We start from the raw sequence: 18,616 nt of genomic DNA on the forward strand, positions 1-18,616 counted from the left end.
AAAGGTTTACGAGTTGACAATCACTTACATTAGCAAACATTTAATCTTGTTCAGAAAATGACGTGGGAACCCACAAGGAGAAAAGCAAAACAGTGCTACTCCCACTCACAGAGCGCTCCAGATGCTTCGACTGCACATTGCCAAGTCAATGCCGTAATCACCTAATGCTTATATACCCCGAAGATGCGGAATAAGATTTTCAAATGGCTCCCAAAGAGCACCCGGAAAATAGTCATCTGTGCCCTGGTCACAAGCAAACTGACCAATGGGAACACCCTCTATGGATCAAGAAATTCCCACCAGAAGGATTCAGGTTATTCACAACTCAACAGCCAGAATCACTGTTAACCTCCCACACCGCACTCAAATCACACCAAAACTGAAGGCGCTCCACTGGGTCCCCATTCATAAAGAAGCACAATTCAAGCTCCTCACCTACACTTTCAAGGCACTGCATAACATTGGCCCAGCAAACCTAAACAAGGGCACCTGCTTTCATGAAACCTACTGAGATCTCAGCTCATGAAGATTCCTAGTTGCACACATTCCATCAGATTTGGCGGTCAACCCTTTTCCTGCATCGCTTCTAAAGTGTGGAAGGACCTGCCACTGCACACGAGAGCCTCACCTCACTTCCTAAAATTCCACAGGAAGCTGAAGACCTGGCTTTTCGAGTAGTCCCACTAGACCCTAGGTTTGGCTAGACTCGCACCTGGTCAACGCCAGGATACCCTCCTGGGTGACAGTGCATTCTAGAAATCTGCATAGCAGAACACTTCGGCGGGAGACCAGTGGCTCTCTTGATGACGGCACAGATCCACTATAGTCTATGGTGATGAACGCCGGTTGTGGGGGTGATGCGGAGGAAGGGGCGGAGCGTGTCGTCTGCTTAAGTGCTAGGTAAAGAAACAGATTACTTAGATATCTTTTTAGGAGATGTGGAGCTCACTGAACCCCACTTACAGCAAACTTGGGTGTTAAACTGATAAGAATACAGTATGGATGTCCGCAATGCACTTGATTGAGCTATAAGTTTAACCCAATTTATAGGGATATCAAGATAATATTATGAATAGGACTCCCTGTCTTATGGTATTTATTTTTTGACATTTCCATCTGTATTTATCTATTTTTTTTTTGCCAATGTTTTCTGCATTTATCCATATTTATTTAGGGTTTTGTGGAGAACTGAACTTGAATTTAGTATATTTCCACATTTATTTAACCGATAAATATGCATTCATGCTTGAATGCCTGCCAGGTTTCAATGTTGTGAACATCCACAGAAGATAAATCAATGCACTTATATTAAAATATGTAAATTTCAGTATCAATTTTGTGCATATATACTGCTGTTAAATCCTCTTTACTAAAATTCCTTTCTGTTTTTTAACCGCCTTACCTATCAATCTACACAGCTATTGGCCTGGCAATCATGGCAGACATTATTAGAATTACTCAAAAAGCAACCCAGTTTCCGTTTTTATCCACATTTAAAAATAAATACAGACAAGAAATGTTATCTGTCTGTATTTATCTGTGAAAATCAGTAAAAAACGGAAAACAGGGAGCCTTATTATGGATGCAACACACCATGAAGGAGTGGGCAAGCTTCCATGCTAAGCAGCACCAGGAATGGTTCCTCATCTTCACCCATGTGCATGAAATGCCTTAGCCTACAGCAGTCTTCTGGTTATCTTGGCCAACACAACTCCAGGGGTATGGTGCTGCAATTAAGATGCCTTAGACACATGGGGTAAAGCACAGTGTTAGGAGTATAGGGCTAGTTTAAGACACCTGAATATGTTTTTGTGCACTGCAAGGGAGACATATTTTCACTTAAATGAATGATGAACTTCCTGCCCACCAGGAGAACTCTGAAGCAGTTCTGTGACTTGTTTGGGTGGCGAGTTTGTTCGGTAACTAGGAGCTATATCAGTTAGAGAATGCTTCATGGCACTACACAGAACTCAAAAAATGCAATAACGTCTGTTACTGTGTCGCGTTAGACACCTGGATGGGGGTTTTGGGGGAAGTGAAGGAAGTCTATATCAAGGGTAAAGAATAATCTAGAAAGCATGAAGGACCAAAATAGAAAGACAACAACTAGAAGGAGCGTGCCCCAAGTTATCCCAATCATCCAGGGTAGTGACAAATCTCTATTTACTCAACAAGGGTCTGCTGGTAGGGCACTCCAGGAAGTTTCTCACAAGGTTACTTCATTCATTTACACAATATTGGATTCAGATTTCTATAAGCATATTTTACATATACTTAGATGTAGACTGGTGTAAACCAGAACAAAAAAAAGTAACATAGCACACAACACAAGAGTACCCTCGGTTTTAACGCTCATTAAATAGCCTTCGGGAATCCTCCTTAATTAAACGAACGCTGTATTTAGGAGGTCAGACTAAGCAGTTTGCACTCAGTAACTAAGCTGTGCTTCAGAGGTTTTGGCAGCTGGCCTTGCGGGGCATCATTAGACTGCTAAGAGTATTAAATGATTAGTATTCACCAGAAGGGATCCGAGGAACCAGTCATTTACCAGTAATATTCTAATATAGTTGTACTACCCGATGGAAGTTGGACTTTCTGCACACCACCAGTCTCTTCCAGCAGGGCGGTGGGTATTTGAGAAATTGAGCTGATCTCCCTTCCTACATTCTCAATGGCATTTTAACCCCTTCTGTGCTGGTGACGAGCTGAGCTCGTCACGGCCATTGGAACGTTGCACGCGGGGATAATTTCGCCGCTGTGCTGAAAGTTATAAAAACGGGTGTGGTTGTGACAAGCTCCGCTCTTCATGATTGCAGCTGCTCTGTGCCTCATGACGAGCTCAGCTTGTCACCAGCACGGCAGCGCCGTGCGGGGCCCCACTCCCTCCGCACAGGAGGTGAAAACCCCCCGCAGGGAAGGGGTTAAACCTATGTTCTCTGTCCAGAAGTGCAGTTCTTCAGTCTAGCCATGTGCCACAGCATCCTAGGCAGGTCACTTCTAAGAACATGTATAATACTCCTAACAAGGGTCCGTCCATTCCGATCCCTGTAAATGCTTTACACAAGATATGCGTAGCGTTATAGATTCTCTGTCACCGATTCTGTCCCTTCAACTTTTTGCACAACTAAAAGTGTTAATTAACAAGTTTTCCTGTGTATGTAAATTAGCAGTAGCGGCTAGTATCAGGTGGGCTACTTTGGCCTATCTTAGGGGTGACCTACGAGTAATAAAAGGGGAGCTTAAGGCTTGGCAAGTAAGCTTAAATACCAAGTCGGAGTGGCAATAAACTGCACACCCAAGCCCTGCAATTGCAGGCCTGAGACAGGTTTGAACAGCTAATAATGTAGGTGGCACAATAAGTGCTGCAGCCGACTAGTAGCATTTAACTTACAGGCCCTGGGTGTATGGTATACGACTTGACAAGGGACTTACATGTAAATCAGATATGCCAAACAGGTGTAAACCAATTATACCATGTTTTAGGGAGACAGCACATGAACTTTAGCGCTAGTTAGCATTGGCAAGGTGCCCAGAGCCCCAAATCCAACAAAAAGGTGGTCGTAAAAATAGGAGGAGGAAGGCAAACAGTTTGTGGTAGCCCTGTAAAAAGAGTCATTTCCAACAGATTTTTTCAAGGTGGTTAACTTTTATAAATTTTGCAATCACACTGCTAAGTGTTCATTGCGAGGTTTCAAACTCAGACAAATTACTGCGGGCTAATCCCATTACGATCAAGAGAGGGAAGAGGCTCGATCATTTGGCAAGAGTTCCTTTGAGGGGGAAGTGCTTTGTTGAGATCCTTTGAGGGGAAGTGCTTTGTTGACGGATTAGCACAGTCCCAGGTCAGGTCTTCAAGTCTTATCAAGGCGGATAGTCCGACACAAGCGTGAGGGAGGGCCTCCAGCTGAAGGAAAGAGGCACCTAAAGAAAATGAAAGCCCAAGTCCTTGCCAGGTACAAACAAAAAATTGATGGCCACTCTACAACCTTTGGTTAACGTTTATCATATGAACAAACAGGGGTGTAGCTTGGTCAGTAAGATTGGTAGAGAGGTGAGTTTCAGATTTCCCAACAATCATGCTGGTCAAAATACATTGGGACGCAAGGCAGGAGGGGGGGCTTAAGGAGAAGGAAGCGGAGCTGGACAGGCCGTGAAGGGCACTGGCTGTTTCCCCGGTGGGCCAAAGTGATGAGGGACGATTTTGTTGCCGTGGGGGCTGTTTTTTTTTTACTGCAATATTGTTTCCCTGTAACAAAAGGGGGAGCACCACCCCTGGCACCCCGACCCAACCACCCCCTTGCCCGACTCGCCGGGCAGGTGGAGCAGAAATCTGCCAGGGCTCGTTGCTGTTCCCAGTCCAGTCCTGGTAGGAAGGGAGAGGAGTGCGAATTGTGAGGGTACTTAAAACTCAATAATTTGTATAATAACCATTTTGTGAGACCTTTAAAACAGAGAAGAGGGTGTGTGTGTGTTTGGTCTAAAAGTGTTATGAAATAATTCAAAGTGAACTCCTCCAAACACCTCACCAAAACAGACTAAGTAACTGTATCCAACTACAGAATACATTTATTAGGGAGTGTAACACCCCAAACACCCGCCTGAAGCTAAGCCCCTGTGAGCGAATCATTAGGATCCTGTGTCGCCAGTCGCTTTCGTCACCACCATCTTCATTCAAAGGGTGCCTCAATGTTTGTGCCACCACATACAGCGACTAGAGGCCAAGCCAAGTGCATGGACGGAGAATGGTTGTTTTGCACAGAACAAAAGGTGCATTAAACAACGACAGCACGACTTTGAATAGGTTTAAACATTGCAACCGCTTTGCCAAAGTATTAAATTATGAAAAGTTAAATTTACTTTACCCAACAAAAAAATCAACATCTTTATTAAACTGTTTTCAAATAAATTGATTATTCACAACTAGATAAGTTCAGTCTCATTAAACCAACGCTTTCTATCTTAAAATATGCAATAGAAGTGTGAGATGATTTTTTTTCTTATTTAATCTTTGCAAGGCGTCACTAATTTCCATACATCCCAACGTCCAACAGCCATTTATGTCCATGATACACAAATCTTGCCTCCTCTGCACAGCACCCATACACATCTTAGCGCTTGGAAACCCTTGGGGTAGCCTTGCGCTTTACAATATAATAATCATGAGGTGTACCCCCTAGTCGAATGGATAAGAACAATGCGTGCAGTAAAACCAATAGTTCTGGCTTGAAACTATAGGACGCACACGCACTTCTGTACATATCCTTTCTAGCCAAAAACCTTAGAAATTGAAGTAACACCAAAAAATAAAACATGAATATTATAGGAAACCAAAATTCTGATCTACCTAGGCCTTGAACACAAACCACATTTGTTGACAAGCAAGAGATCAATATTTGCGCTAAAGAAACCCCATATACTCCTTGTGATCGAAAGGTTATGGCTTTGTGTCCAATTAAGAAACAACTAGACGATTCGTCTCAAAATCACCAGTCTTGCATCAGATGACCGGTGCGAAAACTTATTCCACCCCCAAGCACTTAAGGCACAAAATATTTCTGTGTTACAAACTATATTTCTTTGTCAAAGTGAACTTGCCAATAAACCTGGTGGTTGAATAGTGTGGGGTTTATCCTAGACTCAACTGCTCTGTATAGATTTATCATCTTTGATGTGAACATTTACTGCTGTAAAGCTCTGTGATGCCTTCAGCCTATCTACCGCTATATAAAACTCTCAAAGAAATAAATAGAGACATCAAATTAGTTTGCAGCTACTAATATTCTACAAATACATAAGTATTTAAAGAAAAGTACCTTTCAAAAATGGCTCAATTTCAGAACATGTGGTAATATGCACCGAGATTTTCTTGTTTGGTACAATGAACTTTAGCAGTACACAAAATATTGTGTAATTCTTCTGTGAGCTTCCTTTCACATTGTGAGCAGGTTTAGATAACGAGCATTGGGGTGTCACTACTAAATTGTAATGACTTATTTCACCAAATTAGCTGCATCATTTTTATCACTGTTGAGTAGTGATCGTACAAAAGTCTACAATAGGAAATTAGAAATAGGATTATATTGGTGGCTTTCTTGAATTGTGCAACACATGCTTCACATTTCAATCCCTAACCATGTTTGCCATTCTATGTGCAAGTTGGGTGTATGAAGGTTGCCGGGGAGACACCTGGAGTTCAACAGTTATTCTCCTGCAAACCACAGACAGAAGAACACCCCACTTCATGAGCCTGCTGAAGACCCTAAATAAGAACTGACTGCACACAAGAGCCTGACGCCCCCTTTAAATAAGTTAGTTTGTCTTGTAGATGCCAAACCCCTTAGAGCCAGGAGGTGAATGTTCTTGTAAACAGCTGTAAGCGTTTTTTCAAAGCTATACAGAAACCACAATTAGAACCAATGTTTACACTGCTTAAAATGAATACATTCAAGGAATTTTCATATCTATCTTGGCAAAATGGAGTATTCATGTTTCAAAGTTAATTTTCACCAAAAGAACTGCATTATTTTCTTAATCCTATGTGAAGCTGTGTAGCTATAATAGCTGCGCCGTTATCTAGTGGATGAAATTTTGAAACATACACAGCCTAACTGTACATTCTTAGGAGCTCATAAAAAAAAATGGGAGCACCACCGCTTAAGGCTTCCAGAATGGCTCAGCGAGATAATACTTAAATACCTGCAGCAGCACATTGACTGCAGAGACAATTGTCCTGCAAAATATGCTCATGATTATCAGTAACCTTTGCACATACTTTGCCACTCCCTGCATTTGTGGAAAAATGCTTAATTTACCCCAGAACTACAATGCTGGAGACATCAATTACTCACAGTGCATAATAAGCTGCTGAGTATAACACTTTTCAATCAGGCCTGGCTTTTGCACAAAGAGCCTGTTGCATTCTGGGGCTTATAGTTAGTTCTGTTTTCAACATTGCATGATTTGGGTCAAACATCCCAGCATGCAGGTTTGTTATATGATCTGCATTTTTATAACTCTGGCTCACCCGTGAGAGTATCTCAGCTGTCGCTGGTGTGTGAGGCTAGCCGCGGGAGGTCTTACTGGAATAGCCAGTTTTTCAGCTTCTTGCAGAATTCAAGAAGAGAGGACGAGGCTCTGATGTGTTGTGGGAGGTCGTTCCAGGATTTAGGAGCGATCTACGAGCAGGCACGACCTCCTGATACGTTATGTTATATTGATTTGTATAGTGCATTAATAACCCAAGAGGGTAGCCATCTGCTTCGTGTATACATGGGTTGTGTGCTAGTGAGAGTCCGGCAGAGCGGAGGTGCCTGGATGACCAGACCAGACTGGAGGAAGGAGTCACCTGCCAAATGAAGAGACCTGTCTGCATTAGGCAGATTACTGCAAAAGCTGCTAACTGCCTAACACAGGATTTTTTTTTTTTTTGCAGGTTTTAAATAGACTTACTACTATGCGTCTGTGTTTTAAAATGTGTACATTGGATCCATGTCTACTATTTAACTTACCCATGGCTCCAAGATACATACCCAAGTCTACGGTCACAAAGGAGTGCGTACTCATTTGCATGCGTCAGTAGCATCTGCAAATCCTGATCTCCACTTCTGTAGGTAAAAAACAATGAATACGATCAGGGCCGGACTGGCCTTAGCGGGCACCGGGCAATCCCCCGGTGGGCCGCACGGGTGGGGGCCGGTTTTGGGCCCCCGGGGGCCTTTTTTGTTACAGGGCCGAAGGATCCTTTTGGAGTTATTGACGATATTGCACCTTTACTGGCTCATATGAAGAAGGTGTTCCATTCTGCGTCTTGCAGACAAATTGACACAACGAACGAACAAATGTGGAGAAAATAGTTTTTTGATGAACACATATAAAGTCATTCGCTGCACTGCTATTTTTGAGAGATGCCACACAGAAAATATAAACAAGGAACACTTACCCTAATCCTTCTCATCGCAGCCACAATCTCCACCCGACTGCTCGGACGGGGCACATCCAAGCAGCCAATGTACTGAAAACAAAAATAAATAAAAATCAATTACAGATACTATCCTGCAACAAATTCAACTGGGTCATATTCTGATTAGAAGACATGTAGAATGCACTGAAAATCCAGCAGCTGTTCTGGCATGCATACTCATGGGAAAAACAGTATGCGTTGTCTATATTCATATGCAAACCCACTGGCAACAACCCAAGAACTTGGTAAGCTTTCAAGAGAGGTCACTAGCGCAATTAATGAGATCATTTAAAAATAAAAAAATAAAAAACACTATGTACTCTCCTCCTCCAAGCGTAGAAAAAAAATATAGAAAAAACAAACTGAAAACAAGGATTTCTTTCCATAAAAGGAAAAATATATATAACCAACAGGCATTAGGAAACAAAGTCCCTAGCCAAAAAGAAAAGCCCTCTGCTAAGATGCAGGCCAGTACCTCACAGAAAGGGTGTCCAGCCGACTCCTGTGTCAGTCAGATGGCAGAATTAGGTCTGCCCCAGAGTGAAGGTGCCGCCATCCTTAATATGAAAAAAAAATTCAGGGCCCTTGTCAGGGGGCCGCTGCAGGTCGCACCACCCATAGCACGTGCCAAAGTAAGTACCTACACAACCACTAACCATCACACTGCCACAACTGAGGCATTTGAGACTGTTAGAGGCCCCGAAAGCTCAAAGAATGGTACGAGCGACATGCATTAGTTATTTTCCATGATTAAACCAACTGTTGTCCTATTCATCTCTAAATTACACGAACAGCAGGTAGCTGTTACAAGTGCTGGTGTTGGCAATTAGGTGCCAGTGCCAAGCACCGCTTCAAATTAAGCAATGGGCAGGGTTGACAAAATTATGTGGCTAAAATAGCAATATTTTGCAGCATATTTTTTGCTACTATTACTTATTTATTTATTTATTTTAAAAGTTTTATATAGCGCGGACAAGATCTTTGCAGATATCAGAGCGCTTTACATAGATGGTGGCGTACTCATACCAATAAATCAAAACAGTACAAATAGGTTACATAGAGGGGTACATGATGGGGGCGTAATCATACAAATAAATCAATAAATCAAACAGTACAACTAGGTTACATACGGGGTACATACGGGGTACTTCATTATTTTGCAATTTTTTCACATGTTAATAATGCCTGGGCAAAGGTTTTCCCTCATTAGTACCAGTTTAACAACCAAATACTGAATTAAGCAACTGAAAAGTGAATAGGTAACTTTTAAAAATCGCCTTCCACTCCGCGTGAACATATGTTGCCATGCTTTTAGTAATTTTTTATCCACTTTAGCTAAAAACGAAATTTCTTTGTTAAAAGTTGAAGAATATGGATTATGTGGCAAATCAATAATTATGGAATAAAATCAGTGACACGCTATGTTTGTTTGATGCACTTCCACGGCTCTCACAAATCAATCTCAGCATATTAACATAATTTGTTGCCTCTAATTTCAAACTCCTTCAAATTTTACAGAATGTCTTAATTGTTTTGGTTTTACATTTTACTTCTTTATTTATATCTGCTTTATTAATCTAATGTAATTGTCAAAGCAGTCCCAGACCCCCCTGAGCAGGCTTTGCAGACTCCAGGGGGGCCCGGACCACAGGTTAAGAACCACCGGTCTAGAAGGATCCCTCTGAATGGTGTGCTGTAACTTAGGGGCCCATTAGTATGTCGGGCAGATCGCTACCGCCCGCATGGCGGTGGCGATCCGCCTGACAATTTCCCCACGCCCGCATACAAATTCCCCCGGCCACATTACTATGGAGGGGGGGACCCCGGTGGACGGAAAGACCGTCCCCGATTTTCCGCCCTGTCGATGAGTCAACCGGGCGGAAACATTGTTAATATGGTGGTGGTACCGGCCTCCATATTAGAATGCATGCGGTTGCCGCCACGGAAAGGTATATGGTCTTCAACATTGGGGGCCCATAGCGGGCCCCCAGTGATTCTGGGGGTGGGGGGTGCACATGGGACGAACATATGGTACCCCCCTGCATTTCAATGCACAACGTGGCAGGCAACGTGCGGTGCCAGTCATGTTGTGCATTGAAATGCACAACTTGCATTTTTGGCATTGTGGCGGGCGGTGCTTTCAGCACCACCCGCCGCAATGTTAAAAATGGGGGATGCGCCCGCCAGTGTGGCAGGCGCATCCTAATTGTGGGGGCGGTCCCATTTCCCGGGTCTTTGCCATTCTAATGAGCCCCTTAGTGTCAAGGTTAAGGTGTTTTGCTTTGCTCTATTTATAGGGCTATCGCCATAACACGGTTCGTAGGGTACAAGCGCGCAAATGAAGCCTCTTTAGGCATCACCCTATTGGACTCAGCGACGGCTACTAGACTACTCACCTGTCGCTTCCTTCAGCCGGCATTCCCTATTTTTACACACAAGCCAAGAGCTCGCTGAAAAACACTGCTGTTGTAACCTGTACAACAGCACGTGTTGAGGGGTCTTGTACCCTGTGCAGTTGTTGTACCTGGTGGTGTGAATTCAGATGTCGTGTACCCTGTGCAGTGGTTTTACCCAGGGGTGTGTTGAGGGGTCGTGTACCCTGTGCAGTCGTTTTACCAGGGGGTGTGCATTCAAGGGTCGTGTACCCTGTATGACTGTTTTTACCTGGGCGTGTGTTGAGGGGTCGTGCACCCAGTGCAATTGTTTTACCTGGGCGTGTATTAAGGGGTCATGTACCCTGTGGATTTGTTTTACCTGTTGGTGTGCTTTCAGGAATCGTGTACACTGTACTGTTGTTTTTACCTGGTGGTGTATTTAGGGGTCATGTAACCCGCAGTGAGGGGTCATGTACCCTTTGCTGAAGGGTCGTGTACCCTGTGCTGTGTTTTCACCGGAGACTTCTTGCTCTGTCAGGTGTGCTATGTGTGGTGTGCAGAAGGGGGGTGAGTGATGAGGGAGTTACACCTTGGTGGTGTCCTCCATTCTCCCAATCCCCGCTTAATATTACCATTGTGTAACTTCTATTTTTATTCAGTATTGTTGGAAACTGGATATCTTCCTATTCTGAGCTCTTTCAAATTTGCAATTTTTTATTTGTAAATTGTGTATGTCTCTTTTTATTGACCATATTTAATGGTGTATACTTCAGTTGTACATTGTAATAATACTTATTATTGGTGTTCCCTAAGGGAAGGAGATGTGTTGCAATGTGTATTGTTGCTTTGCATCCTTTCCCTTAGATACCTGTTCCCTGCTGCTCAGCCAGTATGAATGTGGTGTGTGTGGAATGTGAGGCCTCTTTCGTGATTGAGCAAAAGACGCAGCAGGATTATAAACTTCAGTGCATATTGGCCCTTTGACAATGCCTTAAGTACATTTTTGTGAGATTCAGGGCATCAGCAAGAGTAGAGACCATGGGGTATTCAGCAAGCTCTGGGATGACCAGTTCCACCGGTGCTGTCCATTATTTACACCACGAAAATTAAGTGATTGAACCGTTCGCCGAGGAGACTCCATTAACATGTATCAGATCAATGCCTTCAGGTTTTTTTGTTATATCTTCCCAGCTCTCCAGACACCAAGGCCTCTCCTCACTGCCTGCCTAGACAGAAAACAGCCAGGGCAGCTGATGAGGTTACTATGCTCACAGGATTAACATCACACCTTAATCAAGGTCATCCGTTGGTTCTCCAAAAGTGGTATCCTATCATATGGTCGCTCTACTTTTAACTAGGCTTTAGTATTGTGGTCTTGCCTGCTTCTGGTCTGTTTTTATTATCCAATTCCCTATTTCTTTTTTCTCAATGTTTTCCAAGTTTCTCATAGGTGTTTGTACCTTTACATTTTATTGTTTAGGCTTAATTACATTCATGTTATCCTTAATTTATCATTAGTGGTTTCATTTGTTCATTCTATGTACTATTTTATTTAATGCCCCAAATAAATAACTTTTTTTGTGACTAGGGGATAAATATGGAGTTTGGCGGATGAGTCACATTGCTAAAAAACAGATTTCCTCTCCACTCTGTTTAAAGTGCACTGATGACTATGAGCTCTAAATAGGTGGAATGAAATCTGCTGCATTTTGGTGGAAGTCCTTCATTTTTCAAACCCAAAATCAGACCCTCGGGTGCCTAATGATGGAATTTCTTTTTAAGAAATCAGATGCTACATCTGAACGGTCTTCTACTAAACCGTGGCAATATTCTTATGCATTGCAACATGTTAATGAGTACTTGAGTATTTTATCTATGTATTAATTCCCTTCTTCTCGGTCTACACAACACTTCAGTACCTTTGTGTATCATGAAGCCCTTTTTTCCTCTACAGACTGACACTTTCCCTGCTCTATCACTCTTTACTAACACCTGCCCCGTTTTGACAGAATACTAATTATGGTATTATTACTGTGCAATCAAATTTGGAATATTCAGTTTTCTCACTTTCCGTATCAAATTAGTGTTTTTAGAAATAACGATGTCACTTTGCAGCACTTTGTAATCCCATTCCCTCTTAATAGATGACTGAATGCAGTCGCACATTGATAAGTAATGTAAAATGTGTTTATGTAGTTAGAGTTTCTGTAGAAGAAGTCTTTTTTGATGAACAGGTTTTAAGTAACATCTAAAAGCATATTTATAGTTTCTTAACAGTAAGAAAACTGTAATATTGAATCCCCAACTTCTAGTATAGATTGCTGAATGTAGAAGAGACTAACTTGTTTAAAAACGTTATAAATAAATTTTTGCATACTAACATACCACAAAATGATTTTACATTTAGATTTATACATCATCCTTTGGGGTCGTTTGCTCAGCTCCCTGCTGCACGAATGGAAAATGTATACCAAGAACTGGGGAACCTGCCTACAATCTAAATCGTATACCTTTGCCTGCTTTTCTTGAAATATTAACAGTTGCTTTGGATTATAGCTTTTCTCTTTGTGGTATTTATTTTTCAGTAACCGCTCTGCTTCCCGGTGTACTATTACAGTCATTGCACTCTTATAGGTATTTGTTTTTCATTAAATTATGTAAGCTGCTTGTTTTGTAGGCATTTATATTTTGTTTATAACTGCTATTTAACTAGTGTAAGAGGTGAACTACTAGTAAAAAGATCAGACGACTGCCACCTGTGCAAGACTTTAGAACTGTAATTGTTCTTTTTGCAGTCCACGCCTAGAGATTTGGAATCTGTGGGAAACTCTGGATAAAGAAGGCTATTAGGTGCACAGTTTCTGAAGACTCTCGTAGCCATTGCCTTAGTGGGATACCACCCGCCCCCGCATCTCCTCTAGACACGAGACACAATATTAATAAATGCCTTTTGATTTTTTTTTGCATTGTTTTAAAGAAACTGAAGGCTACAGTCTACAGCCGCAGTCACCTAACAGTAAATAGGATTTGAACTTTTCCAGTGCCCACCTGACCACACAAATTGGACAATGATTTCAATGCAATATCACACCTTGTAGGTTGTCCATCAAATGCAAAATTACGGATTTTAATTTTTGGCAGTATGCCAGTTTCTCATAAGAAGCTGTTTTCAATTAGCAATAACACCCAGTTCGGACCCGCCCACCATTAGAAGGACCCTTTTGCACCCTCAGCCTCGAAATGGTGGGCAGAGGGCCCAGAAGCATTTTGTCATGGAATTCAGAAAGCACTTTAATATGCAGATATTATTTCTTAATGTCAGAGATTCCAATTTTAAAAAAAAAAAAGTAAAAAAAAAAAACCTCCATTGGCAGGGCGAGGCAATTTTCATCATTATATCTCAACAGCTCACCTGTTTTTATAATACTCACTTTCTTTGCTTTTTTAGAGAGATTCAACAGCTTAAAAAGAGTTGATTTGTTTGTTCAACTCAAGTGAATTTTCCTTTTACTAGCTGGCACCTGGTAAACCAGTTTTTCACACTGTGAGTAACAAGAGACACCACAACTCAATGTAAAGTAGTGCTTAAAGCGTCATCAAGATGCGTGCCTTTACACAGACGACCACAAAAAGCAGGTTTCTTTCCAGAGTGCCCATGGGCAGCATGACAGTGTGTCCTTTATCTGCCAATACAATGGGGCATCTCGCATTTCATTTAAAATCTTACATTTGACATTCTCTTGAATAGCCCGCACATTCAAAACGTGGCAGGGATATCTATTATCCTTATAGTCTTTTTAAAATCTTTAAGCAGGAATGTGCCATTTGGCATATTAACACAAAACAGGTGCGCTTACTCTCAATTAAACACCCCCGATCTTCGAACATGGAGCTTTTCATACTGATCGCTAATCCAACTTGTGCATAATGCTGCTTCAGTTAAACACATTAAAAGAATGTTCAACTGTTCTGGGTCCAAATTTGTAGCAGACTATTGTCTCTAGTGCTACTCCAACGCTCAAACCACTGTAAAACGCATTCATTCTTTCTGTTCTGCATAGAAAAACCTTTCCAAGACAAAATAAGATTTCTAACACTCTTTACTCTGTACATAAAAACTCCCAGACCGAACCATCTGGGGGTAACTTATGCACCACATACCAAACAGCCCTTGCAACACATGATCTCTCCCTACAAAAAGTCAACAAGAACTTGAAATCTATACATATGTAGCGGTATTTGAAGCTGGTAACAGTAAATTCAATGTTGTTCCCTTCTGATATTTTCAATACCTGTACATTACTCAATTATGTTCCACGGATGGTCTCCAGTTCCTCCTTTGGGTAGAAGTCTTTCATTTCCATTACTGTTCTGTCTTAATTCATAATATGTGTTAGTTATGTTACTATAAAATGTCTATAAGTTTAGATAGCGATCCCTGCGAAACAGTCTTCCTCTTACAACTCCTTTCTTCGTCTCCTGCCCCACACTACTACTTAGACCATTTCTTTAAAAAGTCATCAATTTAATTTGGTAGGTTAGCACCTACATTTGGGGCAAAATTACAAAAAAAATTAGAATTTCAGTAGTACAGTCACAGTGTTCCAGGAGTAGTTATCAAATTAATCTGAATTCCAAATTTCTTTTTAATGATGGAATCCTCACAAGCTAAAGTGTACATAGTATACCATCAAGCGTGCAAAAATTCTTAGTGAAAAGATTGTACCACAAACAATCTACCAAAGACACGTTTTCTGTATCATGAGCTCTTGGTTTTAAGGTGAAAATAATGAGTATTTTTGAACAGAAGACACCTTAGACTACAGAAAGATATTGCAGAGTGGACGTTTCAAACCAACGACGAAGCGAGATGCTGCAGAACCATTTATGGGAAAGAGCAGCCATGTCAACCTGTTTCATGTGATTAAGAAAAAGAAAAACCTATCGACTGCATTGAGGGTGAGGGCGCTGGGACCATGACCACCCCGCGGACTTACCGGCAAGAATATTGCATCCACATCTCCTAAAGCTTCTTTCTAGCACATCATTCTAATCAAAGTGAGAGCTAATGTCCACCTAGCCACCAGGTCAGGTCTCAAACTATCAATGTTGCACCACATAAATAGCGCTAAGATACCTACAAAAAAGCTAGAACTCTGCATTTCTCCATTAGAGAAGGAACTGCAAAGGGGGAAATAGTGGGGTTAGACTCTTCACTACCCATATAGGGACATGCAGGTCACCCATTAAACCCCAAGGGTCAACTCTACACATTGATAAATGGGTGGGTAGGACTGCCAATGTGTCCGGAGGCACCAGCCACTCTGCAGCGCCCTCACAAGTGTGACCGCACTACAGAATTCAAAACTCCACACATGGCTGTGGAGTGTGGCAGAAAGCATCCCTCCGAGCCATTCACACTTTATTAGGGGGTATACTTTTGGAAACTGTCCACACATACCCACTTCCCTACAGTGGGTGCACTATATGCAGGTCTACTAGCGGATATGGGATCACAACGCCAGAGTTTTTGCATGGATTCCTAAATGGGCAAACTGTAAACCTGGATGAAGAAATTAAGATGTTCTATTTCTTCATGAATTGTGATCCATTAGAAGGCTAATGCCGTATTATAAAAGAATGTAACATCTGCATTTCATTCTAGTGTAACATTAGAAAACACAGAAGAAAATAAAAAACAGGAGTCGCCAGAGGCGTGCCGCATTGTGGAAGAAATGGTCAAACAGTCCAAATTTGGTCTGACTCGCTCAAACCACAAGAACCTCATAAAAATAGTTCACGTTTCAACACGAACCCACAAAATGCATGCATCTTTGTTGCTCGCAGCATGTGCCAAGCGTGGCTGAGACACATTGGCAAGTTATATTGTGGTATTAAATTGCCAAGCAATGAAAGGTGATAGATACAGTCAAATCTGCTAGTATCGCAGAGACCATTCTAAGACATACCTTCTCAGTGCCAGGATCCCCTCGCGGACGATAGCACGCTTTACAAATACCCAAAACATGCCTTTTGCATTACACCTTGAGAACTTCGAATTCAGATAGACTTTAAAGTTATTTCTGAATGTTCCACATTCTGGTCTAGTTTTAGACTGAAAGGTAGCTTGTTCCAAACCTTAAATGCTACCACTGAAGCATTCCGGGTTTTTCTTTTCTGTTATTTGAAGATCACAGCCCTTTTAAGGTTGACCATAGGCAGGACCAGTCAAATTATGTGAAAGGAAAGAATTAAATTATGTGGCAGTGTTGACAAAATGTTGTGGCAAGCAAAGGCTAATTATGCTGCATAATGTGCCACATTTTGTGACAGTGTTACGTCATTATTTTGTAATTTTTCCCACGTCGACAATGTCTTAGCCAAGTTTTCACTTTATTAATAAACACTTTAACACTGAAATACAGCAGTTACTTGCATACAAATGACTAATCAACCTCCGCAAAGGGTCTTTCACTGTACAGCAACTCATTGCTGCGTTTTTTAGTAACTTTTGATTTGTTTCAGCTAAAAAGTAATTTTTTTTGCTCAAATTTGCAAAATATGCATGTTGGTGGATTATGAAAAAGAGCCTCTATGCCCATACAATGTCATGGGGCACAGAGGAGTAAGTGAGCTGGCAACCAGTTGTGCATCTCCTGCCCTAATTTGAATACATGGTACAAAAGGGGGTGGTGATGGACGGAGCATCTGAATCAATCAAACACTCACACCCAGTCAAAAGATCTGGGTTTAATCCAACACCGTTCTTTAGCCCACTCTGCCACCCCAGTTCAGACACGGCTATATGGAAATCAGTCTGACCCTGTGCCTCATGGGAACAATCCAGCCCGAACTGCCAAGCCATGTCTTCCCTGGAACTGAAACAAGCTTCCGAGGACCGGTTTCTGGCATTCCAGCAGTCTTCAGCCCGGCTTGCTTGAATCCAGTGGTAAAGTGAGCAAGGGACTCAGGTCTGAGCATACCCTGCCACACTGTTCCCATGAGACACAGGGTCAGACTGATTTGCATATAGCCATGTCTGAACTGGGGTGGCAGAGTGGGCTAAAGAACGGTGATGGATTAAACCCAGATCTTTTGACTGGGTGTGAGTGTTTGATTGGTTCAGATGCTCCGTCCATTACCACCCCCTTTTGTACCACTAATTTGAATACAAGCACTGGCAAGGCCAATGTCTTCAAAGAATTGTTGCATGGTAATGAGAAGTATTATAAGTAAATAGGATGGGAAGTGAAATGTATTTGTATCCAAACAAAGACCTGTAGAATGATATGGTTGTAGGTTAAAAGGTCAGGTGACAGTTGCACTCTGAAGCAAGACCTCAACATCCATATAGTATAAGGACTGCCCTCCTCCCATCTGTGCTGCTGTCGGAGAACGCCATGAATTATCTAGTTAGCTTTACAATGTCATGTGTGTGCCTCTGAAAGTCTAAGATTAGGCAGCTGGAAACATACACAAAACGATTTCAGCAGTCTGGAGGGCAAAAAATGTTTTGTGGAATCACACAACTTCTGCCCAAAACATGTACTGCTGACTCCCAACATTTGGGTGGAGCCAAAGCCCCTCTCTAGTGATGCTCACAGAACTGTCTCGCCACAGCTACACTGACAAGTCAGACCTTAAAGAGGCAGGAGTGTGTGCCAGCTCACCTACGTTTGGTAAATTCCCCTTAGGAAAAGGCGCAGGGGGCTGTTAACACCACCTCACTCTTGGTCAAGGTGAGCAGTGGCAAGCCATTCCTGCTCCTCATCATCCGAAGCCACAAGTTATTGCTCTTTACCACATTTGTTTATGACACTGGAGATCCAGGCGTCTCTATCGGCATCCACCGAGAGGTCATCTTTACATTGCGAGTTTTACTGTGGTTTTTAAAATGCATTTAATGTCCATGAGGAAATGCATTCTCTATAGTCTCTGTAAGCACAGGTGACATCAGACAGGGTGCTATGGGGGACTTGATTTATGTAATCAATTGCATCACTGAAGCTGCAAACAGGTCTTTTTCTCATTAGTTTACTCCAGAATGGACATCAAGCTTGTCTCAATATGTATAATTCGTCATATCACCATCATACTAAGTTTGCAAAAGACTGCTCTATACCACATATGCCTGTTGCAGAAAGGGCAAATATAGTGTTGTGTGTTTACATCCTATGCAATGTATAGTTCCAGAATATGAAGGACAAAATATTGTTAAAACAATTGTAATTCACATAAATGCAGGCTACCACAATATCATGAAGTTAACTACTTATAGGTA

The 18,616-nt window shown here is 41.9% G+C and overlaps 1 protein-coding gene across 1 annotated transcript in view; it reads right to left on the minus strand.

Annotated features, from left to right (window-relative positions):
- LOC147661180 (uncharacterized) overlaps positions 1-8,007 on the minus strand; it is a 224,153-nt gene extending 216,146 nt beyond the window's left edge. The window contains exon 1 of the mRNA XM_086951259.1: positions 7,940-8,007. Within this exon, the coding sequence (XP_086807385.1) occupies positions 7,940-7,954 (15 nt within the window). The 5' untranslated portion in view covers positions 7,955-8,007. The remainder of the gene's footprint in view (positions 1-7,939) is intronic.
- Positions 8,008-18,616: the final 10,609 nt, after the last annotated feature.

Source organism: Lissotriton vulgaris, unplaced genomic scaffold (assembly GCF_964263255.1).
Source record: "Lissotriton vulgaris unplaced genomic scaffold, aLisVul1.2 SCAFFOLD_1407, whole genome shotgun sequence".
In the NCBI taxonomy this organism is placed as follows: Eukaryota; Metazoa; Chordata; class Amphibia; order Caudata; family Salamandridae; genus Lissotriton; species Lissotriton vulgaris.